General features: G+C 45.2%; 1 protein-coding gene across 7 annotated transcripts in view; it reads left to right on the forward strand.

Annotated features, from left to right (window-relative positions):
- The window catches only part of unc80 (unc-80 homolog (C. elegans)), a 338,459-nt gene that overhangs the window by 80,813 nt on the left and 230,749 nt on the right, over window positions 1-26,897 (forward strand). For all 7 annotated transcript variants that reach the window (XM_087988742.1, XM_087988738.1, XM_087988739.1 and 4 more), the window contains 5 exons: window positions 9,386-9,520; window positions 10,432-10,648; window positions 15,791-15,931; window positions 18,395-18,663; window positions 25,885-26,220. In XM_087988742.1, coding sequence (XP_087844868.1) covers window positions 9,386-9,520; window positions 10,432-10,648; window positions 15,791-15,931; window positions 18,395-18,663; window positions 25,885-26,220 — 1,098 coding nt within the window. The remainder of the gene's footprint in view (window positions 1-9,385; window positions 9,521-10,431; window positions 10,649-15,790; window positions 15,932-18,394; window positions 18,664-25,884; window positions 26,221-26,897) is intronic.

Raw genomic sequence — 26,897 nt, forward strand, 5'->3', positions numbered from 1 at the left:
ACCTGAACTCTACGCGGACATTTGCCCCGGACCTCTATCCGGACAGTTCCTCCCAAGCCCTATCCGGACAGTTCCCCCTGAGCTCTATCCGTACAGTTCCCCCTGAGCTCTTTCCGGACAGTTCCCCCCGAGCTCTTTCCAGACAGTTCCCCCTGAGCTCTATCGGGACATTTCCCCCTGAGCTCTATCGGGACATTTCCCCCTGAGCTCTATCGGGACATTTCCCCCTGAGCTCTATCGGGACATTTCCCCCTGAGCTCTATCGGGACAGTTCACCCTGAGCTCTATCGGGACAGTTCCCCCTGAGCTCTCTCCGGACAGTTCCCCCTGAGCTCTCTCCGGACAGTTCCCCCTGAGCTCTCTCCGGACAGTTCCCCCTGAGCTCTATACGGACAGTTCCCCCTGAGCTCTCTCCGGACAGTTCCCCCTGAGCTCTCTCCGGACAGTTCCCCCTGAGCACTCTCCGGACAGTTCCCCCTGAGCTCTTTCCAGACAGTTCCCCCTGAGCTCTATCCGTACAGTTCACCCTGAGCTCTATCCGGACAGTTCCCCCCGAGCTCTTTCCAGACAGTTCCCCCTGAGCTCTATCCGGACAGTGCCCCCTGAGCTCTATCGGGACATTTCCCCCTGAGCTCTATCGGGACATTTCCCCCTGAGCTCTATCGGAACAGTTCACCCTGAGCTCTATCGGGACAGTTCACCCTGAGCTCTATCGGGACAGTTCCCCCTGAGCTCTATCGGGACAGTTCCCCCTGAGCTCTATCCGGACAGTTCCCCCTGAGCTCTATCCGGACAGTTCCCCCTGAGCTCTATCTGGACACTTCCCCCTGAACTCTCTCCGGACAGTTCCCCCTGAGCTCTATCCAGACAGTTCCCCCTGAGCTCTCTCCGGACAGTTCCCCCTGAGCTCTCTCCGGACAGTTCCCCCTGAGCTCTCTCCGGACAGTTCCCCCTGAGCTCTATACGGACAGTTCCCCCTGAGCTCTATCCGGACACTTCCCCCTGAGCTCTATACGGACAGTTCCGCCTGAGCTCTATCCGGACAGTTCCCCCTGAGCTCTATCCGGACTGTTTCCCCCTGACCTCTATCCAGACATTTCCCCCGGACCTCTATCCGCACAGTTCCTCCCAAGCCCTATCGGGACCGTTCCCCCTGAGCTCTTTCCAGACAGTTCCCCCTGAGCTCTGAATCGGAACAGTTCCTCCTGAGCTCTGTCCGGACAGTTCCCCCTGAGCTCTATCGTGACAGTTCCTCCTGAGCTCTATCCGGACAGTTCCCCCTGAGCTCTATCGGGACAGTTCCCCCTGAGCTCTAACTGAAACGTTCCGCTGAGCTCTATTGGATTCTTCCCTCTGAGCTCTATCCGGACTCTTCCCCCAGAACTCTATTCGGACAGTTCTCCTTGAGCTCTGGTCGGAAAATCCCCCATCCACTATCCAGACTGTTCCCCCTGAGATCTATCCGGACATTCCCCTCTGACCCCTCCCCAGACAATTCCCCCTGAGCTCTTCCCGGACAGTTCCCCCTGAGCTCTATCCGGACAGACCTACATGAACTCAACGCGGACATTTCCCCCGCACCTCTATCCGGACAGTTCCTCCCAAGCCCTATCGGGACAGTTCCCCACGTGCTCTTTCCAGACAGTTCTCCCTGAGCTCTGAATCGGGACAGTTCCCCCTGAGCTCTATCCGGACAGTTCCCCCTGAGCTCTATCCGGACAGTTCCTCCTGAGCTCTATCCGGACAGTTCCCCGTGAGCTCTATCCGGACAGTTCCTCCCAATCCCTATCCGGACAATTTCCCCTGAGCTCTGTCGGGACAATTTCCCCTGAGCTCTATCCGGACAGATCCCCCTGAGCTCTATCCTCCTGAGCTCCTCCTGAGCTCAGTTCCTCCTGAGCTCTATCGGGACAGTGCCCACTGAGCTCTATCCCGACAGTTTTCCCTGAGCTCTGGTCGGAAAACTCCCCCATCCACTATCCAGACAATTCCCCCTGAGATCTATCCGGACATTCCCCTCTGACCCCTACCCAGACAATTCCCCCTGAGCTCTTCCCGGACAGTTCCCCCTGAGCTCTATCGGGACAGTTCCCCCTGAACTTTACACGGACATTTCCCCTAGACCTGTATCCAGACAGTTCCCCCCGAACTCTATCCGGACAGTTCCCCCAGAGCTCTATCGGGATAGTTCCCCCTGAACTCTACCCGGATATTTCCCGTGGACCTCTATCCAGACAGTTCCCCCCGAACTCTATCCGGACAGTTCCCCCTGAGCTCTATAGGGACAGTTCCCACTGAGCTCTATCCGGACAGTTCTCCCGGAGCTCTATCCAGACAGTTCCCCCGAGCTCTATCCAGACAGTTCCCTCCCAAACTCTATCCGGACAGTTCCCCCTGAGCTCTATCCGGACAGTTCCCCCTGAGCTCTATCCGGTCAGTGCCCGCTGAGCTCTATCCCGACAGTGACCCCTGAGCTCTATCCGGACAACCCCCCCCCCATCTACTTTCCAGACATTTCCCCCTGAGCTCTATCCGGACAGTTCCCCCTGAACTCTACGCGGACATTTCCCCCGGACCTCTTTCCAGACAGATCCCCCTGAGCTCTATCGGGACAGTGCCCCCTGTGCTCTATCTGGACAGTTTCCCCTGAGCTCTATCCGGAGAGTTCCGCCTGAGCTCTATACGGACAGTATCCCCTGAGCTCGGGTCGGAAAAATCCACTATCCAGACTGTTCCCCCTGAGATCTATCCGGACATTCCCCTCTGACCCCTACCCAGACAATTCCCCCAGAGCTGTTTCTGGACAGATCCCCTGAGCTCTATCCAGACAGTTCCCCCCGAGCTCTATAGGGACAGTTCCCACTGAGCTCTATCCGGATAGTTCTCCCTGAGCTCTATCCAGACAGTGCCCTCTGAGCTCTATCTGGATAGTTCTCCCTGAGCTCTATTCAGACAGTTCCCCCTGAGCTTTATCCGGACAGTTCCCCCTGAGCTTTATCCGGACAGTGCCCCCTGAGCTCTATCGGGACATTTCCCCCTGAGCTCTATCGGGACATTTCCCCCTGAGCTCTATCGGGACAGTTCACCCTGAGCTCTATCGGGACAGTTCACCCTGAGCTCTATCGGGACAGTTCCCCCTGAGCTCTCTCCGGACAGTTCCCCCTGAGCTCTCTCCAGACAGTTCCCCCTGAGCTCTATACGGACAGTTCCCCCTGAGCTCTATCCGGACACTTCCCCCTGAGCTCTATCCGGACAAGTTCCGCCAGAGCACTCTCCGGACAGTTCCCCCTGAGCTCTTTCCAGACAGTTCCCCCTGAGCTCTATCTGTACAGTTCACCCTGAGCTCTATCCGGACAGTTCCACCCTGAGCTCTTTCCAGACAGTTCCCCCTGAGCTCTATCCGGACAGTGCCCCCTGAGCTCTATCGGGACATTTCCCCCTGAGCTCTATCGGGACATTTCCCCCTGAGCTCTATCGGGACATTTCCCCCTGAGCTCTATCGGGACATTTCCCCCTGAGCTCTATCGGGACAGTTCACCCTGAGCTCTATCCGGACAGTTCCCCCTGAGCTCTATCCGGACAGTTCCCCCTGAGCTCTATCTGGACAGTTCCCCCTGAGCTCTATCCGGACAGTTCCCCCTGAGCTCTATCCGGACAGTTCCCCCTGAGCTCTATCCGGACAGTTCCCCCTGAGCTCTATCCGGACAGTTCCCCCTGAGCTCTATCTGGACAGTTCCCCCTGAGCTCTTTCCAGACAGTTCCCCCTGAGCTCTATCGTGACAGTTCCTCCTGAGCTCTATCGGGACAGTTCCCCTTGAGCTCTATCTGGACAGTTCCCCCTGAGCTCTATCCGGACAGTTCCCCCTGAGCTCTATCCGGACAGTTCCCCCTGAGCTCTATCCGGACAGTTCCCCCTGAGCTCTGTCGGGACAGTTCCCCCTGAGCTCTGTCGGGACAGTTCCCCCTGAGCTCTGTCGGGACAGTTCCCCCTGAGCTCTGTCGGGACAGTTCCCCCTGAGCTCTATCGGGACAGTTCCCCCTGAGCTCTGTCGGGACAGTTCCCCCTGAGCTCTATCGGGACAGTTCCCCCTGAGCTCTATCGGGACAGTTCCCCCTGAGCTCTATCGGGACAGTTCCCCCTGAGCTCTATCGGGACAGTTCCCCCTGAGCTCTATCGGGACAGTTCCCCCTGAGCTCTATCGGGACAGTTCCCCCTGAGCTCTATCGGGACAGTTCCCCCTGAGCTCTCTCGGGACAGTTCCCCCTGAGCTCTATCCGGACAGTTCCCCCTGAGCTCTCTCGGGACAGTTCCCCCTGAGCTCTCTCGGGACAGTTCCCCCTGAGCTCTATCGGGACAGTTCCCCCTGAGCTCTATCGGGACAGTTCCCCCTGAGCTCTATCGGGACAGTTCCCCCTGAGCTCTATCGGGACAGTTCCCCCTGAGCTCTATCGGGACAGTTCCCCCTGAGCTCTATCGGGACAGTTCCCCCTGAGCTCTATCGGGACAGTTCCCCCTGAGCTCTATCGGGACAGTTCCCCCTGAACTCTATCGGGACAGTTCCCCCTGAGCTCTATCGGGACAGTTCCCCCTGAGCTCTATCCGGACAGTTCCCCCTGAGCTCTATCCGGACAGTTCCCCCTGAGCTCTATCTGGACAGTTCCGCCAGAGGTCTATCTGGACACTTCCCCCTGAGCACTATCCGGACAGTTCCCCCTGAGCTCTATCCGGACAGTTCCCCCTGAGTTCTATCCGGACAGTTCCCCCTGAGCTCTGAATCGGGACAGTTCCGCCAGAGCACCAACCGGACAGTTCCCCCTGAGCTCTATCCGGACAGTTCCCCCTGAGCTCTATCCGGACAGTTCCCCGTGAGCTCTATCCGGACAGTTCCTCCCAATCCCTATCCGGACAATTTCCCCTGAGCTCTGTCGGGACAATTTCCCCTGAGCTCTATCCGGACAGATCCCCCTGAGCTCTATCCTCCTGAGCTCCTCCTGAGCTCAGTTCCTCCTGAGCTCTATCGGGACAGTGCCCACTGAGCTCTATCCCGACAGTTTTCCCTGAGCTCTGGTCGGAAAACTCCCCCATCCACTATCCAGACAATTCCCCCTGAGATCTATCCGGACATTCCCCTCTGACCCCTACCCAGACAATTCCCCCTGAGCTCTTCCCGGACAGTTCCCCCTGAGCTCTATCGGGACAGTTCCCCCTGAACTCTGCACGGACATTTCCCCTAGACCTGTATCCAGACAGTTCCCCCCGAACTCTATCCGGACAGTTCCCCCAGAGCTCTATCGGGACAGTTCCCCCTGAACTCTACCCGGATATTTCCCGTGGACCCCTACCCAGACAATTCCCCCAGAGCTGTTTCTGGACAGATCCCCTGAGCTCTATCCAGACAGTTCCCCCCTGAGCTCTATAGGGACAGTTCCCACTGAGCTCTATCCGGACAGTTCTCCCGGAGCTCTATCCAGACAGTTCCCCCGAGCTCTATCCAGACAGTTCCCTCCCAAACTCTATCCGGACAGTTCCCCCTGAGCTCTATACGGACAGTTCCCCCTGAGCTCTCTCCGGACAGTTCCCCCTGAGCTCTCTCCGGACAGTTCCCCCTGAGCTCTATCCGGACAAGTTCCGCCAGAGCACTCTCCGGACAGTTCCCCCTGAGCTCTTTCCAGACAGTTCCCCCTGAGCTCTATCCGTACAGTTCCGCCAGAGCACTCTCCGGACAGTTCCGCCTGAGCTCTATCCGGACAGTTCCCCCTGAGCTCTATCCGGACTGTTTCCCCCTGACCTCTATCCAGACATTTCCCCCTGACCTCTATCCGCACAGTTCCTCCCAAGCCGTATCGGGACCGTTCCCCCTGAGCTCTTTCCAGACAGTTCCCCCTGAGCTCTGAATCGGAACAGTTCCCCCGGACCACTATCCGCACAGTTCCTCCCAAGCCCTATCGGGACCGTTCCCCCCGAGCTCTTTCCAGACAGTTCCCCCTGAGCTCTGAATCGGAACAGTTCCTCCTGAGCTCTGTCCGGACAGTTCCCCCTGAGCTCTATCGTGACAGTTCCTCCTGAGCTCTATCCGGACAGTTCCGCCAAAGCACTATCCGGACAGTTCCCCCTGAGTTCTATCCGGACAGTTCCCCCTGAGCTCTATCCGGACAGTTCCCCCTGAGCTCTATCGGGACAGTTCCCCCTGAGCTCTAACTGAAACGTTCCGCTGAGCTCTATTGGATTCTTCCCTCTGAGCTCTATCCGGACTCTTCCCCCAGAACTCTATTCGGACAGTTCTCCTTGAGCTCTGGTCGGAAAATCCCCCATCCACTATCCAGACTGTTCCCCCTGAGATCTATCCGGACATTCCCCTCTGACCCCTCCCCAGACAATTCCCCCTGAGCTCTTCCCGGACAGTTCCCCCTGAGCTCTATCCGGACAGACCTACCTGAACTCAACGCGGACATTTCCCCCGCACCTCTATCCGGACAGTTCCTCCCAAGCCCTATCGGGACAGTTCCCCACGTGCTCTTTCCAGACAGTTCTCCCTGAGCTCTGAATCGGGACAGTTCCCCCTGAGCTCTATCCGGACAGTTCCCCCTGAGCTCTATCCGGACAGTTCCTCCTGAGCTCTATCGGGACAGTTCCCCGTGAGCTCTATCGGGACAGTTCCCCCTGAGCTCTATCTGGACAGTTCCCCCTGAGCTCTATCGGGACAGTTCCCTCTGAGCTCTATCCAGACATTTCCCCCTGAGCTCTATCCGGACAGTTCCCCCTGAGCTCTATCCGGACATTTTCCCCTGAGCTCTATCTGGACAGTTCCCCGAGCTCCATCAGGTCAGTGACCCCTGAGCTCTCTCCGGACAGACCTACCTGAACTCAACGCGGACATTTCCCCCGGACCTCTATCCAGACAGTTCCCCCCAAGCCCTATCGGGACAGTTCCCCCCGAGCTCTTTCCTGACAGTTCCCCCTGAGCTCTGAATCGGGACAGTTCCACCAGAGCACCAACCGGACAGTTCCCCCTGAGCTCTATCCGGACAGTTCCCCCTGAGCTCTATCCGGACAGTTCCCCCTGAGCTCTATCGGGACAGTTCCCCCTGAGCTCTATCCGGACAGTTCCCCGTGAGCTCTATCTGGACACTTCCCCCGAGCTCTATCCGGACAGTTCCGCCAGAGCACTATCCGGACAGTTCCGCCAGAGCACTATCTGGACAGTTCCCCCTGAGCTCTCTCCGGACAGTTCCCCCTGAGCTCTATCCAGACGGTTCCTCCTGAGCTCTATCCGATAATTCCCCCTGAGCTCTATCCGGACAGTTCCCTCTGAGCTCTCTCCGGACAGTTCCCCCTGAGCTCTATCCGGACAGTTCCCCCTGAGCTCTATCCGGACAGTTTCCCCCTGACCTCTCTCCAGACATTTCCCCCTGACCTCTCTCCGGACATTTCCCCCGGACCTCTCTCCGGACATTTCCCCCGGACCTCTATCCGGACAGTTCCCCCTGAGCTCTATCCAGACAGTTCGCCCTGAGCTCCATCCAGACAATGTGCCCTGAGCTCTACCTGGAAAGATGCCTCTGACCTCTACCTGGACATTATTCCCTGTCAGCTATCCGGACAGTTCCAACCTCTATCCAGACAGTACACTTTACAATTCTATGTCTGATATTTCCTGCATCGTTAGAAGTTCCCATCACCCTAGTGACCCAACCTAGACTGCAACCAATATTTGGGATGACCGTCATGACCATGTTGATTACAAAGTGCGTGGATGAGAGTCCCATCCCCAGGCACTTTCCACAGCATAAGGAGACAAGCTGCTGCTGTGGGGGAGATTTTAAATTTTGTTTAAATTTTTTTAAAAACTCAGGGCCGACAGGCTATATTCTGCATGAAATTCAGCTGTGTTCAGCCAATTCAAATTCCTGTGAGTCTCTATGTGCAGATATTCCTAATACCTTCTATTTCTAGTGTGCAAATATGAAAGAAATAACTTGCATTTATACTGCACTTTTCACAATCCAAAGTGATCACAAAGTGCCTTGACGTCAATAGAGTCTTTTGAAGTCATTGTCAGATTGTCCATTTTCTTTTGTGATATTGTTTGTGGAAGGGAGCAAAAAATCTGATCCAGAAACTAGGGAGGAGTACTCTTTTCTTCTTTGAACACTGCCTGGGATCTCTTGTGTCCAAAGACAAGGTTCCCATTTTTTGAAAGCATCTCCAACATTGCTGCATTCCCCCAGTCCTGGACAGAAGTATCGACCCCGATGATCTGGAATAACTGTCCATTTATTTTTGTTTTGATTTACATTGTTGATCGTATGTACCTTCAGTGGAGTGTTCTATCCTGCGTTGTATCAAAAGGCCATATGAATGGGATGCTGCACAGCTGAATGGATTCACGGAAAGATCCATAATTGATATTATTAATAGAGGCTCCTGAAGAGTAATCGCGAGTGGAAGTTTTGGCTGATTTTAATTTTTTCGCCTTGCATCTAACCTGAAGGTACAATTGATGATATAACTGCTTCTCTTAGGCACTACCCAAATGCCTTAAATATAACTGTTTCTTTCCAAGCTGACTTGGCAACCTTCTGGGCCATACCTAGAACATGCATTTTTGGCTTGGACTTCTATTTTCCTTTTTATAACTTTAAGTAAAATGTGAATAAAATATTCAACTAGAAATCAATTTAATTTTCTTCCAAACTCTTGTACCTCCAGTTTACATGCTCGTTATAGGAGGAATTATTAAACGGAAAAAACAGTAGAGGGTGTAAAATATGATTTTTAAAAGATAATTTATGTATACTTTATTTTCTGGATATGCAATCCAAGTCCCTTGTTGATTAGTGCTCTTCACTGTGCCTTTTCAGAACTTTACTGTCCACTGAATGACCTGTGTCCTTGAATTCAAACTCCTCAGACAGTGTTAGGCGATGCTTGCAGCAAAAAACTCAGCTTCTTCTGAAATCTGAAACACTACTTTACACATTCATCTATCTTGCAATACATGGCTGAAGATTTAACATCATTTTTCAAAGTTTGGAGATTTTTCTTTCTGAGTAACTCGCATAATCTGATTAATATTTACACAGTATGGTTATTTACTTGATCACTGACTGGTGACTTTTAGAGTTAATATCACACCAACAGGTGGACATAAATAGTGGTATTGGTGTGCACTGTAATATTATCTTCATGCCCTTCAGCTTGTTGAATGTTGGGTAAAATCAGTGGTTTATAAAATCAAGTAAGTGGAGTTTTAAATTGGATTGTTCATTCACAATTACTAACTCTGTGCTATATTTACCCTGCGTGTGTGTGAGACTAAGTAAAAAGATGAAGATTTTCACAAAAATGTTTTTGCCTCATTTATAGTTTAATTTTTTTTTCAAGGATCTTACTATGAAGTGCAATGAAGAGGAAAAATCCCTCAGTTCTGAAACATTTTCTAAGGTGTCTGTGACAAACTTGAGACGACAAGCTGTTCCAGACCTTTCTAGTGACCTTGGAATGAATATCTTCAAAAAGGTAAAGAAATCTTGCACAGATATTTATTGGGGCAAATAAAAATGAATTGGAAAATCAGTGCTATAGCTTCAGTCAATATTCTATTCTTACGCTTGGAATTTATTTTTAATATTCCCACAATGTTCAGAACAAGGTCGTCGGTATACGAAAGATGATTGCCAGTCCTGCTAAATGCTAATAGCTATATAAAATCAGCATTAATTTAAACTATTGGCATATTAGATATTTTTATTGGTTTAATTTATTGACATTGTGAACCTAGATTTTCTCAAAGCTATTTTAACTAAACTAAATAAATTGGGGATTGCATGTGCCAGAGTAACATTAGTCAGCAAATCTTGATGGTAATCCAGAAGTTAAAGTGTTAAATGTGAAAAAATAGTTTTTGACTCACTTCAGATGTATTACTTAACAATAAAACCTGTTACCTTATAGAACATAGAACATAGAAAAATACAGCGCAGAACAGGCCCTTTGGCCCTCGATGTTGCGCCGACCTGTGAACTATTCTCAGCTCGTCCCCCTGCACTATCCCAAAATCATCCATGTGTTTATCTAAGGATTGTTTAAATCTCCCTAATGTGGCTGAGTTGACTATATATTAGCAGGTCGGGCATTCCACACCCCTACCACTCTGCGTAAAGAACTTTCCTCTGACATCTGTCTTAAATCTATCACCCCTCAATTTGTAGTTATGCCCTCTTGTACAAGCTGACGTCATCATCCTAGGAAAAAGTATTTCACTGTCTACCCTATGTGTCTACCCTGTGTGTCTACCCTGTGTGTCTACCCTGTGTGTCTACCCTGTGTGTCTACCCTATGTGTCTACCCTGTGTGTCTACCCTGTGTGTCTACCCTGTGTGTCTACCCTGTGTGTCTACCCTGTGTGTCTACCCTTATGTGTGTACAAGTTCAAGACTCGGAAAGAGGAGCGTGAGCGGAAAGGCTCGATCCCCTTCCATCACCCGGGTAAAAAGCGGCAGCGACGAATGGGGATGCCATTCCTCCTTCATGAGGATCATTTAGATGTGTCACCAACCCGAAGCACGTTTTCATTTGGAAGCTTTTCTGGAGCTGGAGAAGAAAGGCGTGGTTTGGAGAGAGGCGGGTGGCAAGCTACAATACTGGGTGAGCCACAAATGATAAAACCAGATGCTTATGGTTACTTAACATTGTTGTCATATGTCTAGTTGCTGTGCATTTCAGTTTCTTCGAAAAAGTACTCTTTAAATGATCATTTTGGGGCCTAAGGTCATAGGTCTGGATTTCGTGGTTTCTGGCAGGATGAGGGCAGGTGGAACAGGAATGTGATCCTCTATGTCCAGCTCCTCTTTTCAGTCTGTCGACTCAACCTTCAGGCAGCCAATTACCGGCAGTCTGGTGGGGATCTGCTGACCAATTAGCCTTAGAAAGACAGCCCTCCAGGTCCTACTGAACACCAGCATGGGACATCTGGTGGAAGGGTATGAAGTGTTGAATCACTTCAAAGGTTGGATTGTGCCTTCAAGGTCCCCTACCATGTCAATGTAGAAACAAAAACAGAAATTGCTGGAAAAGCTCAGCGTGTCTGGCAGCATCTGTGAAGAGAAATCAAAGTTAACTTTTCAGGTCTGGTGACCCTTCCTCAGAACCGTTGAGCCAGAGGCAATCACCAAGCAATGTAATGTGCCTGTGGAAACATGTTTTAGCAAATACCTGATCAAACACGAGGAGCGACAGTGAGATCCATGTCGGTGGACGAGAAGAAGGATTGGAATAGAAATCCTGTTGGAGAGAGGAGCAGAACTTCTTCTCTAGGTAGGCACGCCCTAAAAGTTTGTGGCAGTGAGTTAAACACAAAATAAAAACCAAAAGAACTGTGGTTGCTGTAAATCAGAAACAAAAACAGAAGGTGCTGGAAAAGCTCAGCAGGTCTGGCAGCATCTATGAAGAGAAATCAGAGTTAACTTTTCAGACCCAGTGACCCTTCCTCAGAACTGGACCTCTCAACTTAATTGCTTTGCCAGCCAATAAAACCTGAGCAAAGTCTCCTCCACACTGCCACGTAGAGCAGCAGCCTGCTTCTTGCAACCGTGGTCCCATTTGGAAGCCTTTCCATCCACCTCTTTTTGCTGCTGCCTACTCATACCTGAAATGATTCAATACTTTTCCGATGACCCTATCGAGAAATACAGTGCACGATGACAAATTCCAGCTGCGTGGCTTTTCGACGAGCTCAAGAGTTGGTTGTATTTCTTTTCTCAAAGGACAATTTCGACAGCCACTTCACTTTCTGTATTGACAGAAAGAGGTAGGACAATGTCAGTTTGGCGTCATACTTGACATGAGTGTGGAGGTTGGCTCACCCGATTTCCAGCCATACAATCCAGTCATTTAGGAAGAAAAGGAATGTTTTTCATCAATTTATGCTGGAGTCCTCTGAAAAAAAATATACTCAGACCCATGTTTCTGTTGCCCTGCGACTTTATTTCTGTCAGTTGGTTATAAGACCATAAGTTACAGGGGCAGAAGTGAGCAATTCAGCCCATCGAGTGTGTCCAATCTTTCAATGAGATCATGCCTGATCTGTTAATCCTCAACTCCAATTTCCCCATCATCCTTGTTTCCCTCACTAATTAAAACCCTGTCTATCTCAGCCTTGGATACATTTAACCACTCACCCTGACAGCACAATGAAGTATTCAGTATCCTGTGAGAGAAGAAATTCCTCCTCATCTCTGTCCATTCTTTAGAATTAGATTTTATTGTCATGTGTATTCAAGTACAGGGATATGGGAGTAACGTGGAAAAGAGTACAAAGTCGCCATTTCCGATGTCATCTTAGGTACAAAGGAACCCAGGTACAAAATCTGTAGAAAAATAAAGAAATAAAGTTAAAGGTTCAACATTACAGTCCTTTGTAAGTGCTTAGCCATGTTGGACTCACATTCTCTCCCAGCACTGGCTCAAATGTCCCCACACTCATCACTGCCAGATCTTCTGGGAGACCTTAGGCTGCCTGCTCTCACTGCCATTGCAGGTGCCGGTGTACCTCTCTCGCTGTCATTCTGGGCTCCATCTCCTCCACATTGTGTTTGCTCTCCCTGCGCTGGCTGGAAGAAACGCTGTCTCAACTGCGCTGGACACCCGGAAGTTGCTGAGCCTTGTGAAGTATCTGTGGACAGAGAAACAGGATGAACATTTCAAGCCTAGTGTGATCTTCTTCCGAGTGTTACTGTTAGACTATGCCCTCTGGACCTGCCCATTCCCGCAAGGAGAAACAACTTTCCTGCATCTACCCTGTCAAGCCACCTAAGAATCTTATACATTAAAATAAGGCCTTCTTTCATTCTTCTAAAGTCTAATGTTATCCAATTTCCTTCTGAACTCATTGATTACCTTCACTTCTACTAACATCATAGATGTTGAAATCCAAGTCACTAACACTTACTTATTGTGCCAAACTTTGACAAAGTGCATCTTAACTAACAACCCCTTCCCCCGCCGATTCAACTTTGCACTCATGTGACCACTTATGAAGTCCAAGATACTACATGCTACTATTTCATTGTGTCCCACCATCTTTAATGATCTTTGCACATGGCCACACAGGTCTCTCGTCTTGCCATTCTCTTTAAAAATGTGCTATTTAGGTTTCATTCTCTCTCCTCATGTTTTCTTTCTAAATGCAAATCAAATTCCATCTGCCATTGTTTTCTCCATTCTGATTGTCCTTCAGTCCGTAAGAGTTGATATTGGCCCAACGTTTTTGCCAGCTCCAATTTGATATCATCGGAAAACTTGTAGATTTTTCTCTGTATTCCAGTGACCAAATGATTGAAAAGCAGTGCTGATCCTTGGGCAACGCCACTGTCTACCATCCTCCGGTCTGAAAGCAACCATTTACCATAGTATTCTTTATTTTATGAAGCCTTCCTATTTTGAACTGTCAATTTCATAAGCTTCAATTTTGATAACCTGCCTTCTGTGTGAAAATTGAACAAATGACTTCTAAAAACCTATAATGGACAATGTCTAGTGCATTCCCTTCAATGTTCTCCATTACAAAATCAAAATTCAATTAAGTTATTCAAATTTGCTCTTCTTTGTACTCAAACCTCTTCAAATGCCTGTAAATGTTTTCTCTAATTATTGCTTCTGAAACCTGACCCAGTCCATTACGTTAAACTGACCCAGACTGTAGTTATTCAGATTTTCTTTTACACTCTTTCTTGAACAAATATTACATTTGACACTCCCCAGACTTCTGGCACCTCCACTGACAATTAAGGCTCATCCTTCAGCTTTCTGCATTTGCATTTCCCTTAGCAACTGGGGACATGAGCTATCTGGACCAGGTTCCGTATCCACTCTCAGCATTAGCAGCCTTTCCGGCACATCCTGAAAATCAATGTTCATGCTATCCTATTCCTCCACATCTCCTGATATTTTATGAGCACCTTAGTCTTGAGTAAATGCTGATTTTTAAAAAGTACTCATTTTAACCTTACCCTGCTCTTCCAAGCACGTATCATCTTCCTTATCTCTAAAACGCCCCACTCCCTCTCTTACTGTCTACTAGTTGCATGCTGACAACAGTTTTATCAACTGTTAACTATTCTTATTTTCTGTGAGCCATTTTCATTTCGTTTTTACTCCCCATGTCAGCTTATTAGCCTTGGTTTTAGTTGAAGAATTTAATGATATTTGAGTTACCTTACTTGCTTTTTGCCACTAATCAACATTTAAGTATTTCTTCTTTGTTCAGGCAACATAAGGTGGTGCATAGAAACATTAGCGAATGTCTCTCCTTCCTATTTCTCAGCAAATCCTTCCACAAGGAAGTCCTTGTGATGTGTTTGGCGTCTTCCCCTGGTGTTCAAACGCTTTGAAAATTGCACTACTTAACAAATAAATTCCCTTTATTTGTGAAAGAGGTTGCATTGCATAGTATGTCAACTACCAAGTCTTTTAACTTTTTTCAAGTTAATAACAAAGTAATTAACTCATTACAAAGTAATTTTGTTTCCACGTAGTGATCTTTGTATGGTGCTTACAAAACTTAACTCTGTTAGGGATGCAGTAGGTATCAAATTACAATATTGAACCCAGTTGGGCAGATGTTACAGGGGTAGGGGATAGTGGGGGGATGGATTACCTACTCTTTTGACCAAAAAGAACATCACCGCCACATTGACCAGGAACCCAGTTGCCATACAATTGTAACATGCTGAGGATAACCTTCATTGAGTCAAGTGTGGGAGGGAAAGAGCTAATGGTATAGTCTTTGTAGAGGGTATGTGATGCTAATGGACGCAGGGGATCCTCCCTGGCCAAATGAAGTAACCTTCCTACTTGGCAGCAGTTCAACATAGTGAACCCAACATAGTAGGGTATTTACTTAAGGACCTTAATTAGCCCAGGAGCGCCTGTCTTGCCTGATGGGAGACAAGTCAGGAGGAGGTGAGGGATTTTTTTATTATTTGTTCACGGGATGTAGACATTACGGGGTGGACCTATATATTGCCTCACATTTATTGCCTCTTCAACTGAGTGGCTTTCCTGAGCCATATCAGAGAGCAGCTAAGAATCAAACATATTACCGTGGGCATGGAGTCATCTGTAGCCCAGAGCAGGTAAGAATACAGATTTACTTCCCTAAAGGGCATTTGTGAACCAGTTATTTTTTGTTATGACAATTGATGATGGTTGCACTATTTCCAGATTTTTATTGAATTCAATTTTCACCATCTGCCATGGTGGGATTTGAACCCATAACCCCACATCATCAACCTAGGTCTCAAAATTACTAGTCTGGTGATATTGTCTTTGCACCCCAGGTAATTGACAGGTCATCAATTTCATTTTATGATTCTCCTTCATGTTGTACTGAGGCCTAAATTCCAGACCAGATAAGTCTGCACTTCTGTGAGAGCTGCATGGCATTACAACATATCATGACCTGATATGAAGTTACCTGCCTCACCTTCAGTCATTCTTTCTGCATAATGGAATCAGTGCAGCCAGTCAGTTATACATCTGCAATGTATCAGGAAACACAAACTCAGACACTGAGTTATTACTAGTCTGTAATATTGTAGTGTTGTAAATAAGCTTCAAGATATCTGACTCAAAAATAGCCCAGTCTCCGAGGTATATGTTACATGAGCAACCGTGTAGAAAGCAAATATTCTGGCAGATGGCCTTAAAATTCATCTTTACTATAACACTCTTGCTTGTTGTTTTATATATTTTGTTAGCATTTCTAAGAAAAGAACTCTGCATTTACAGGGAAATTTACACGCCGAGGGAGTTCAGATACAGCAACAGAAATGGAAGGCATGAGTGCTAAGCATTCCCATTCCCATCATACCTTGCTGAGTGATATACCTGATCACTCCAACAGTCATGGAGATAACACAGTTAAAGAAGGTAAGTTGTACATTCAGTAAAGCTGCAGCCACCCTTTGGTAGGAGTTTCCATTTTGGGTGCAGATGATAAGTAGTAGCTTGTGGTTAACACAGCTGAACTTAGTTCAGAAAACATAAGCACATTTCATCACATCATCCGTTGTGTGTAATCCAATTTTAAATGGCTCAATAAAAGCTCATTGTCCTGAAATGTTAATTCCATTTCCTTCCTGCCGATGCTGCCAGATTGATTGAGTATTTCCAGCATTTTTTGTTTTCCTTCACAAATATAAAAACAGCTTTTTGAATATTTACAGAACCATTTGCTAGTTATATTAGTGTACTATAGCTGCTTTCTTAAAAAGATTTTGTATGTATTTAAATTTATCTGCCTGTTGGCATTTTTATGCGCAAAAGGACCGACTTTTTGTTTTGAATTGCACCCTGGAACCCCTGCACAGTGTTATTTGCAGATTCTCTCAATCATCACAAGTTCATCAGGAAGTTGTGAACAGTTTTGCAAAATGAGCCGAATGCTCCTAACGCAATGTTTTAAACCAGTGAAAAGCATAATTGAGATATTGTTTACACTAAAGATGTTTGTGCTTGACATTCTGCAATCTTTTGCATGAATCCAAGTGAAAACTCCAATCCCATTTTCTATAAATTACAGTTGCAAAATAGTTCCAGAAGGAAAGATATTGACGTATCATCTTAGAACAACATCCTTTTAAAATAAGAATTGGATTGAAAAAGTCAAATTGAATGAAAGAAGAACAAGATTCAAAATGTCCAATTTCATGAACCTACATGACAAGCTATCTCTCTGCTCCAACTTAGGCTCCGAAAAAAAGCGAAGATAGAGAATGAATTTGGATTCACATGCCCTATTTTCATCTGGGCTTTGGAAAATCTGACTTGTGTACATTCAGGGCTTGCGAAATGCATACCCGACTCGTGATTTGTGATTTTGCCTAAGACTTTTGCCTTTGTCACAGGATTTGGTTCAATGCATTTTGTGAGCTGTGACAGAATGCGTGAGGAATGTAGGTATAGAGGAGGGCTGGTTAGAAGTCCCACCTCAGTTCTTCAACAGCAGCCTACCTTTTAATATTGTTAAAGGGCTCCCTTACACCTGTTGGTGTATGATCAGATCCCCTCAAAATATTTTAGACCCTAACGTTTTCTTATTTTAAAGCTAAATATAAAGTGCTGTGTTCCAGATGCAATTCAACTAGTCAAGCTACGCCATGTTAAGTAAAACACAATTTATTCAAAAACTACCGTTAAAATGAAACAATAGAAAGAAGTGCTTTGAATAACTTGACTCTGTTGGTAAACTTAACAGAATAATAGATACAGTAATTATTAACTGTTCCAATACAGTAACATCCCATAAGCATACGCCTTGGCAAAAAAAAGGCAAATTCAGAAATCCGATTTTCTCGCATGCAATGCTCACAGTGGAAAGAGAAAACCCAACTTCTAGCTGTAACCAAGAGAGGGGGTAAACAGCTTCTATATTTTTCAAAATTCCAGCAGCATCTGCTGAATCTAAAAGCTATTTTTGCTTTTAAAAATTGGAAACCCTGGTCTGTGAGAACTGGCCACACCCATCCACGCTGCTTCTATTATTCCAACTTTTTTAAAAATTCCCAGGGACCCTCAAGCTGTTTACATTACCACAGACTGCTTGGTGCCTCTCATTCAATCTCTCTCTTAAAAGAAACCAGAATAAAATACACCTCTTAAATAGACCTCATAGGGAGAAGCTGAATAGGCTGTGGCTGTTTTCCCTAGAGCATCAGAGGCTGAGGGGTGACCTTATAGAGGTGTATAAAATCATGAGGGGCATGGATAGGATAAATAAACAAAGTCTTTTCCCTGGGGTGAAGGAGACCATAACAAGAGGGCATAGGTTTAGGTTGAGAGGAGAATGATATAAAAGAGACCTAAAGGGCAATTTCTTCATGCAGAGAGTGGTGTGTGCATAGAATGAGCTGTATAGTGATGCGTGAGGAAGTGGTGTAGGCTGGTACAATTGCAGCATTTAAAAGGCATCTGGGTGGACATATGAATAGGAAGGGTTTTTAGAGAGATATAGGCCAAGTGCTGGCAAATGGGATTAGATTAAGTTAGGATATCTGGTCGGCAAGGATGAGTTGGACTGAAGGGTCTATTTCTGTGCTGTACATCTCTATGTCTCTACGACATGCCAATATTGATCTGTTCATGCAGAAGAGGTAACTATAGGTTGTGCTGTTCTCTTCCTGTGGTTTCTGATTTGCCATTCTTGTTGAAAACCATGCCTAGAAAACGAACCTGAAAAGACTGAGACATGAATTGGCACGAGGAGCGGGTTACTTAGCTATTTGCTTGATCCAGGAAGATCTGGGTTGTTGTCCTCTGTTTTTAAGATTGGAGTGTTGACAATTGAGTTCAACGTTGTGAAGTGAAATCTTAAACTGATTTTATATTTTGCAGTGAGGTCACAAATTTCCACAATTACTGTAGCCACTTTCAACACCACAGTCGCTTCCTTCAATGTGGGATATTCTGATTTCTTCAGTGAACACATGCGAAAGTTGTGTAACCAAGTGGCTATACCTGAACTGCCCCATGAGCCACTGGCATGTGCCAACCTGCCTCGAAGTCTGACTGATTCCTGTATCAACTACAGCAGCCTTGAGGAAACAGAAAACATGGAAGGCACTAACTATTTTGTCAAGAAAAATGGAATGCTTGATCTTGGGGTAATTCTTTTTTAATCATGAAAGATAACTTTTCATTAATGCAGAAAGACCACACTGATGTTTAAAAATGGATATCCAGTTTCTAATTATCTATACCTGTAGTCCAATCCTAATTCAAAGTTGCTTACTTCAAATTCTCAATTGATTTAAATTGCTAAAGCACAGAAATGCCCTTTTAGCAAAAGTGTGAACTGCTGTATAATTGCATTTTTTTTAATTAACAGAAGGAGACTGCAACTGCATTCTAAATTGTATTTTATCACAGACAATCAGCCAGTTGTGGTCATTGCACATAAGGTCAATTGAGAACCAGAGCTAAAGTACGCAACAGAAAATATGAGAGGCGAAAAGTACTTCTATTATCGAGGCAAATGTTTGTTTCTTCTATGCATGTACTTAACAGATTTTTTTAAAAAAATTGTTTATACAATTATATTCTCAATAGTTTATACATTACAAAAAGTTATTGCATGTGTGGTGTTAATTTTAAACATGGATTGCAGATTATGGAATATGTTATATTAACTCACCAGACTATTCCAGTCAGCACCTTTGCAGAAAGATGAGCATTCTGTGGTGAAACAGTGATTAGATTCCCTACAGTGTAGAAACAGGCCCTTCAGCCCAACCAGTCCACACCGACCCTCCGGAGAGTAACCCACACCGACCCATTTCCCTCTGACAAACGCACCTAACACTATGGGCAATATGGCATGGCCAATTCACCTAACCCGCACATCTTTGGACTGTGTGAGGAAACCCACACAGACACGGGAGAATGTGCAAACTCCACACAGACAGTTACCCAAGGCTGGAATCAAACCTGGGACCCTGGTGCTTTGAGGCAGCCGTGCCAACCACTGAGCCACCGCTCAATCATGCTACAGTGGAATCATGATTGCAATCAGTGAAAGTGCAGTGAGACCTGGATAATATACACAAAAACCTACTGCTAACACTAAACCAGACCAAAAGATTTCCTTTAATTACTATGCAGTTGCATGTGGTCAATTGTTACACTAGGTGTGATTTAAATTATGCTTCAGATTTTTTCACTTAATTATTAATTCACAGGATATAGGCAACAGTGAAATGGCTACTATTTGTTGCCCATCTCCAAATGTACCTCAGGAATTTGCTGTTGAATTCCCTACTTAACTGTTGATGTGGGTGCATTGAAGGTACTCCTGTATTGTGATTAGGTATAAGATTCTAAGAACTTATTCCAGCAACAATGCAGGAATGGTATATGTCTTGCAAGAGAGCCCAATCCTGGTGGCGTCCCAAATACCTGCTTCACTTTTTCTTCTCTGTAGGTTAGGTCGAGGACTTGGCAGATGCTGTTGAAGGAATGTCTCAATATCTCTCTTAAGTCATAAACACTGCAACCATAAAGCGCCTATGGCACAGGGAATTAATGATTAATGTAGCCAGTTGGGTGCTAATCATGTTTTGTCATGGATGTATCAGGTTTCTTGAGTACTGCTGCATCCATGCAAGCAAGTGGAGCCTCATACCTCTGGCTTGTGCCTTGTAGATGATGCAAAGGCTCTTGGGAGTTGGGAGATTAACCATTTGATGTAGAATGCCCAAGGACAGACCAAATAGAAATGGCACCAAGAAAAATGACTGTCAAGTGGAATGAAAAAAGGTCCTGCTTCCATTCCTCCCCCTGAATCCTTGAACATTTTCACAAAGGCAGGTAAAAAAAAGGGCCCCTAGAAATAATTTGTTTTTATGAAGATTGAAACTGACAGTGCTGTAGGCTCATTGATAGCCTGGCCCATGGTAAGATTATTTTAATTTTCATGTAGCAAGCTTGACTTAAATGCCTGAGAACTGTTACACCAGCTGTACAGAGGCCTGATCCTTGGTTTGGAGGTGGAAAGAATGTTTAAGGTTTATAGTTTCCTTCACATTTCAACATAAAATGCTGTAAAATGGGTTGATCTATTCACTAAGGCAAGTCTAAGTGTGCTGTGATTGGAAGATGTAACCATTTCTTATGCAATCTGCTTGACGGCTTGTTATATCTGCCAAATAGCCTGTGTGCAAAAGTCAAAGGAGAGTTAAAAGGTGTATCTAGAAGATACATGGCACAATTCATACTACTGGAAGAGAGCCAAATGCTTTGCTTTCTTTTCCCATTGCTTTTAAGTATTCAGTTTAGATATCAGTTTTGAGGTCTGTTGGTTTAGTTTGAGTGGTTTATGAAGATTTTTTTCTGCAACTGTCTAGTCCCCATCCAATTACTCCCCCTTCAAATGTATTGATGTGTTGATTATACATAGTTCAGTTGGGTGGACGGCTGGTTTTTCAATGCAGAGTGACACCAACAATGTGGGTTCAATTCCTGCACTGGCTAAGGCTACCATGAGGATTGTCCTTCTTAACCTCTCCCCTCACCTGTGATGTGGTGACCCTCAGGTTAAACCAATACCAGTCACCTTCCTCTAATAAGAGAGCAGTCCTGTTATATCCCGTAGGACTGTGGTGGCTTTACCTTTTTACAGCTGCTCTGATGAGGCTGTTGTTTACTTGAGGGGTTTTACGGTCTATTCCATGACTTCCAAGTATTATAATAGAGCTGGTGAATTCTGTTCATAAGATGGATAATGGGTAAGGTGAGAGGGCTGATGGTAACATGAAAGTTTGAAGGAATGGAGAATGAAGGGCATGAGAATGGGAGTGCTGCTTGAGAAGTGTGTTTAAAGTGATCTGGAGTTTTAAAAGTATGTATGTAAGTTGCTAGTGAATTAGAAGCTCCAAGCCAAGGCTTTTGGGAACAGAGATTATTAAAATGCCCTCTCTTCGTAGCCTGGCTACAAGCATCTTCACAACCTGGAAGATCTGTCTCCCATGAGTCTGGTGGCAAAGATAGGATTGCAATGCTGGAAATAGTCCCAGCTACTAACCCCCAACCTCAAACATGAAAATCCAGTCCCTAGTCTCTGACCAGCATATGGCCCTGGATGCCGAACAATGACTTCTCTTACTCAACTTAGGTCTAATGGAATGCTTTTGCTGTCTCAAGTCCGCTTACCGGCAACACCTACGATGGTTTGCTGGGCCAAATCCTGCAGGAGATGTTAACCGTTTGGCCGAGGCTTGGCTTTGTTTTGGGGTATCATTGTCAGCTTCCCAAGAGTCCCTCTGTTCAGGATACGTCCTGAGTGAGGCTGTGCAATTGCCTGAACTCAAGTGGTGTTCCCAAGCTCAGCTGGACTGCCGAAAGTGTCCACTTCCATCGGAATATCCTGCAACTTATATGCTCCACTTGCTGCATTTTCCAGTGATAAAAGCCAGTTGTAGTGCCTGTTTGAAGTCCAGTTGGGTCTCAGCTATGAGGCACTTTTGCTTGGTTACACCAAGTACCAAACAGTCTGTCAGCATCTCATTAAGGATTAAACCAAAGTCAAATCCTTCTGCCAGTCATCTGAAACAAATCAAAAATCCTGATAAGAATTCCACTAGTTGTCGAATAACTTTTAGATTAGATTACTTACAGTGTGGAAACAGGCCCTTTGGCCCAACAAGTCCACACCAACCCTCCGAAGAGTAACCCACCCAGACCCATTCCCCTACATTTACCCCTTCAGCACAGCCAATTCACCTAACCTGCACATATTTGGACTGGGGGAGGAAACCGGAGCAAACACGGGGAGAACGTGCAAACTCCAAACAGACAGTTGCCCGAGGCAGGAATTGAACCCGGGTCTCTGGCGCTGTGAGGCAGCAGTGCTAACCACTGTGCCACCGTACCGCCCTAAAACCAATGGCATCTCCGAATTAGAGGAGATGTGGGGTTATAATATTCCTTAACTAAATCTGTTCAGCTCTTGACGGGTTTTAGTATATGGTGATTCAGAAAAACATTAGGCTCCTAATAGCTTAAAAAGCTATGGGTCCACGAGCTGTCAGCAGAATTGCTCATTGCTTTTCATCTGCCCCAATGTTATTTGCCTGGAAGAAATATTGCATTCTTTCCACATACTGGGCCCAGTCTTTAACGGCAGGATCAAACGAATCAAGCTTCCCAAATAAAGGCATAATGCCAGAAATGCTTACCCTACTCAAAATGTGGAGGAGCCGGTGTTGGACTGGGGTGGTCAAAGTTAAAAAGCACACAACACCAGGTTATAGTCCAATAAGTCTATTTGGAAGCACTAGCTTTCAAAGCTCTGCTTCTTCATCAGGAAGTTGTGAAGCAAGAGCATTAGACACAGAATTTATAGCAAATGATTACAGTGATACAATGATACATTGAACAAAGCGAGATTGTTAAGTCTTTCATCTTTTAAAATGAATTTGCTGGTTTCAGTTCTTTAATATGTAAATCCCAGAACTTCTTTTAAGTCACATTCTCAAGATAATCTAAAGTTTTATAATAAAAGGTGACATCTCAGCTCAGCCAATGCCTTAAAGGTATGAGTCAGTCCAATCTTAGTCAGACTGGTTCTATTTCCTTAATGGAATTTACAAATATTATATGGATTCACTGCCTGCTTGCAGTTTCTGCATTTTTTGAGCAAAATAAAAAATTTTATTTCATTGGAAATAGAACCAGTCTGACTCAAGATTGGTCTGATTCACACCTTTAAGGCATTGACTGAGCTGAGATGTCACCTTTTATTATAAAATCTTAAATTATCTTGAGAATGTGACTTAAAAAAAGTTCTGGGATTTACATATTAAAGAACCCAAAGCCAGCAAATCCATTCTAAAAGATGAAAGACTTAACAATCTAGGTTTGTTCAATGTGTCATTGTATAACTGTAATCATTTGCTATAAATTCTGTGTCTTTTGGTCTTACATCACAGCCACCTGATAAAGAAGCAGCGCTTCGAAAGCGAGTGATTCCAAATAAACCTGTTGGACTATAACCTGGTGTTGTATGATTTTTAACTTTACCCACTCAAAGTGTTGCAAGCAAATTTCTTCAAGAGCAAGCTTTATGCTCATTGCCACTGAAATAACTCCACAGAGGCCAATATTAGCTCACCAAATCACCCTTTAGTTACACATGGAAAGTCTTTGAGACTGATCCAGCTCCCTCAGAGCCAGCTGTCAGATTGAACAGGATGTCTGACACTTCTCTGTCAGCCAGGGCTCCATGATTGGACCAGATTAACAGCCCCAATCAGGGAACCCATATTTTGATGCCCACTTGGATGGACTCAGTACAATCATTGCATCCGGACTGCTGGCTTTGTAGTTACATATAAAATTTAAAAAATTGTAGTTTAGATCATTAAATGCTTTAATGCATATGTATCAGACAGATTTGAACTCTGACAAAATAGTCTACATGCTTCATCAAGAACAGGTGTATTGTGCTGAATTTTAAGTATCAGGCTGCCTTCTCTCCCTTGGGAGGACATAGAAATCCCTTGGAGGTGGCACAGTGATTCAGTGGTTAGCACTGCTGCCTCACAGCACCAGGGACCCGGGTTTGATTCCAGCCTCAGGTGACCGTCTGTGTGGAGTTTGCATATTCTCCCCATGTCTGTGTGGGTTTCCTCCAGGTGCTCTGGTCTCCTCCCACAATCTAAAGATGTGCAGGTCAGGTGAATTTGCCATTTTTATTGCCCATAATATTCAAGGATGTGTAGGTTAGGGGCATTAGCTAGGGGAAAATATAGGATAGGGGGATGGGTCTGGGTGGGTTACTCTTCAGCAGGTCATTGTGGACTTGTTGGGCCGAAGGGCCTGTTTCCATACAGTAGAGATTCTATGACTTCTTTGACTCATGTGGAACCCCCTCACCCTCCTGACAGAGCTCCCCACCTCCTCCCTTCCCTTTCCCTGTCTTCAGTTTCCCACCGACCCTGTGCTTTATAAGGTTTGACAGCTGACCATCCTAATTAAGATGCTCACTTTGCCTTCCAATGGCCTCCAGTGTCACTCCTCATAGGGAACAGATTACAGTCCGGCAGGAGACATGCTTTATTGTAGGCAGGCCTTCAAGGTGATTGAATTTGGTTTGAAAGTGTGTTCCTTAACTTGTTACTAAACTGATTTGAAGTCACAGAAAATGACTTTTAGATTAAAAAAAAACTACTCTGGACCATGAAAATGTTAGACCATATGACATAGGAGCAGAAGTTAGGCTATTCAACCCATTGAGTCTGCTCCACCATTCAATCATGAAAAGCAGGAGGCTGGGACCTGGTCCTGAAGAAGGGATCCACCAGAAGTGTCGATTTCTCCACCTTCTGATAGTGCCTGGCTTGCTGTGTTCTCTCAGCCTCCAGCTTTACTAACTTGGATTCCAGCATCTGCAGTTTTTTTTTAATCTCTCCCTGCCGTTCAATTATGGCTGATAAGTTTCTCAACCCATTCTCTTACTGCATTGATGTATGGTAAGTAATCAGTTTCTCAGTAGGTGTGAGGGCCTAGAATTTGTAGGGCTTTATTTGGTAGCAATCTGTAACCATTCCCATTTTTATCCCTCTGAATCTGACCACTCTTCAGGATTCTGTGCAAGAAATTCTGGATGTTCCAATCTGTCCTTCACTATCTTGTCATGGATTACACTGTGGATCCCATCCCTGAATGTGATTGGCAGCTTGCAGAGTTTAAATGTCACCACTGAAGATTCACAATAGAAAGTCTTTTAAATTATGTTTCAAGCAATTATACATTACAAAAGTTAAAGTTGTCATCATAGAGATTGGTTAGTGTCTCAGTTTGAGCTCACTTCAACCTTGACTGCAAAATCCCAGATAATAATTATTGGTGTGCAAAGCTTTTTGAAATGTGTCTACTTATGTCTCTGTGCCCAAAATAATGAGTATAATTTGAAGAACATTTTGAGCTGAATATAGTCTCCTAATTCCCAAATTGCAGAAGTGATGAGTTTTGTGAGCTTTGTCAGATCCAGGCAAACTGAAACGTAACCCAGCGGAAACACAAACACAGGTGATTTTAAATTTCTTGATTTTTCTGCACTGGTTTGGACTGATTCCTTGGGCATCTAGGTGTACAATTAATAGAAGCATCCAAAAGATAAAATTTCTGCTTTGCTGTGTTGTTTTCCTTCATTTTTAGTGTAGAAATATCTTGATGGGGCCAAATATATTTATTGAGCTTGGTCAAAGGATTATGATCAACAGCTCTGTTGAGCATTTTATTTTTGAAAAATGAAATTTGCTTAACCCAGTGTATTGTGACAGTGCTTATTATTGCATTGCTAAGTGACCTTTTCTTTTAAATTTCAGGTCATTCTTAAAGCGTTGTTTGTGGTACTTAACCACGAGATCAGTTCTCGTATATGTGATGTGGGGCTAAATATCATTGACTGCCTACTGCAGCTGGAAGTGGTTCCTTCAGGAGATAAAACTTACAAAACTGAAGAAAATAAGGAGAATAACGCCGATGAGAAATGGCGGAAAGAAGCAGTCAGCCAGCGAGCAGCACCAGCAGGATCATCCGGGGCATTTGGAGCGCCACCAGAGGATGGAAATGGAAGTGCAAGTGGAGGTGGAGACAGTGGCGGAGGAGGTGGAGGTGGTGGTGGAGATGATGGAGACAAAAAGAGCAAAAACCAGGAGGAGGTTTGTTGTTGTTTAGCTTACAAAGGTTGCAAAGTATCTGAAATATAATGCAGTTTTTTCAGCAAATCAGCCCAGGATTAGGTACTTTTAATTGTCAAGTTTGTAGTTACATTTCTTTTTTTTTAAAAAAAGAATGGCAACTGAGGATTGCAGTATCATTGTTTTGGGCTTGCAATAAAATTACAGAGTGTCTTGGTTTGGTTTGTAGGTATTTTTGCACACGGAGGAGGTATATGCAAAGTGAAGAATAAAATATGTTGTTCAGAACGTTATTTCTGTTTACAGAGCTTATTTTACAGAAATGAGACTGTTCAATGTGTAGGTTAATTAAAGCAGCACCATCAAGTTAATTTCTCAAACACTGGTAAAATTCCTGTGTTGTGTTTACATAATTTTTCTTCTAAATTTGGGATCAAATGACCTACTATTTATTAAAACCAGAATTAAACAAAAACTATGATAAAGCAACCCAAAATATGTCATCTTGTCACAGAAAAAAGTAATGTCTTCTTTTCCATGCTATAAAGATTGCCCTTCTTGTAATTCAGAATATTAATAATGACAAGTATCAATTGAGTGAACAATTTAAGTTTAAGCATCTTGAAGGAGATGTTACAAGTCTCTCTCTCTCTCTTTCTTGCTCTCACTAAGCAACTTCAAAAACATGAGGGCATCTA

The sequence above is a fragment of the Chiloscyllium plagiosum genome, unplaced genomic scaffold (assembly GCF_037043375.1).
Source record: "Chiloscyllium plagiosum isolate Xiang-an unplaced genomic scaffold, Cpla_swu_hap1 HiC_scaffold_7, whole genome shotgun sequence".
NCBI classification, from domain to species: Eukaryota; Metazoa; Chordata; class Chondrichthyes; order Orectolobiformes; family Hemiscylliidae; genus Chiloscyllium; species Chiloscyllium plagiosum.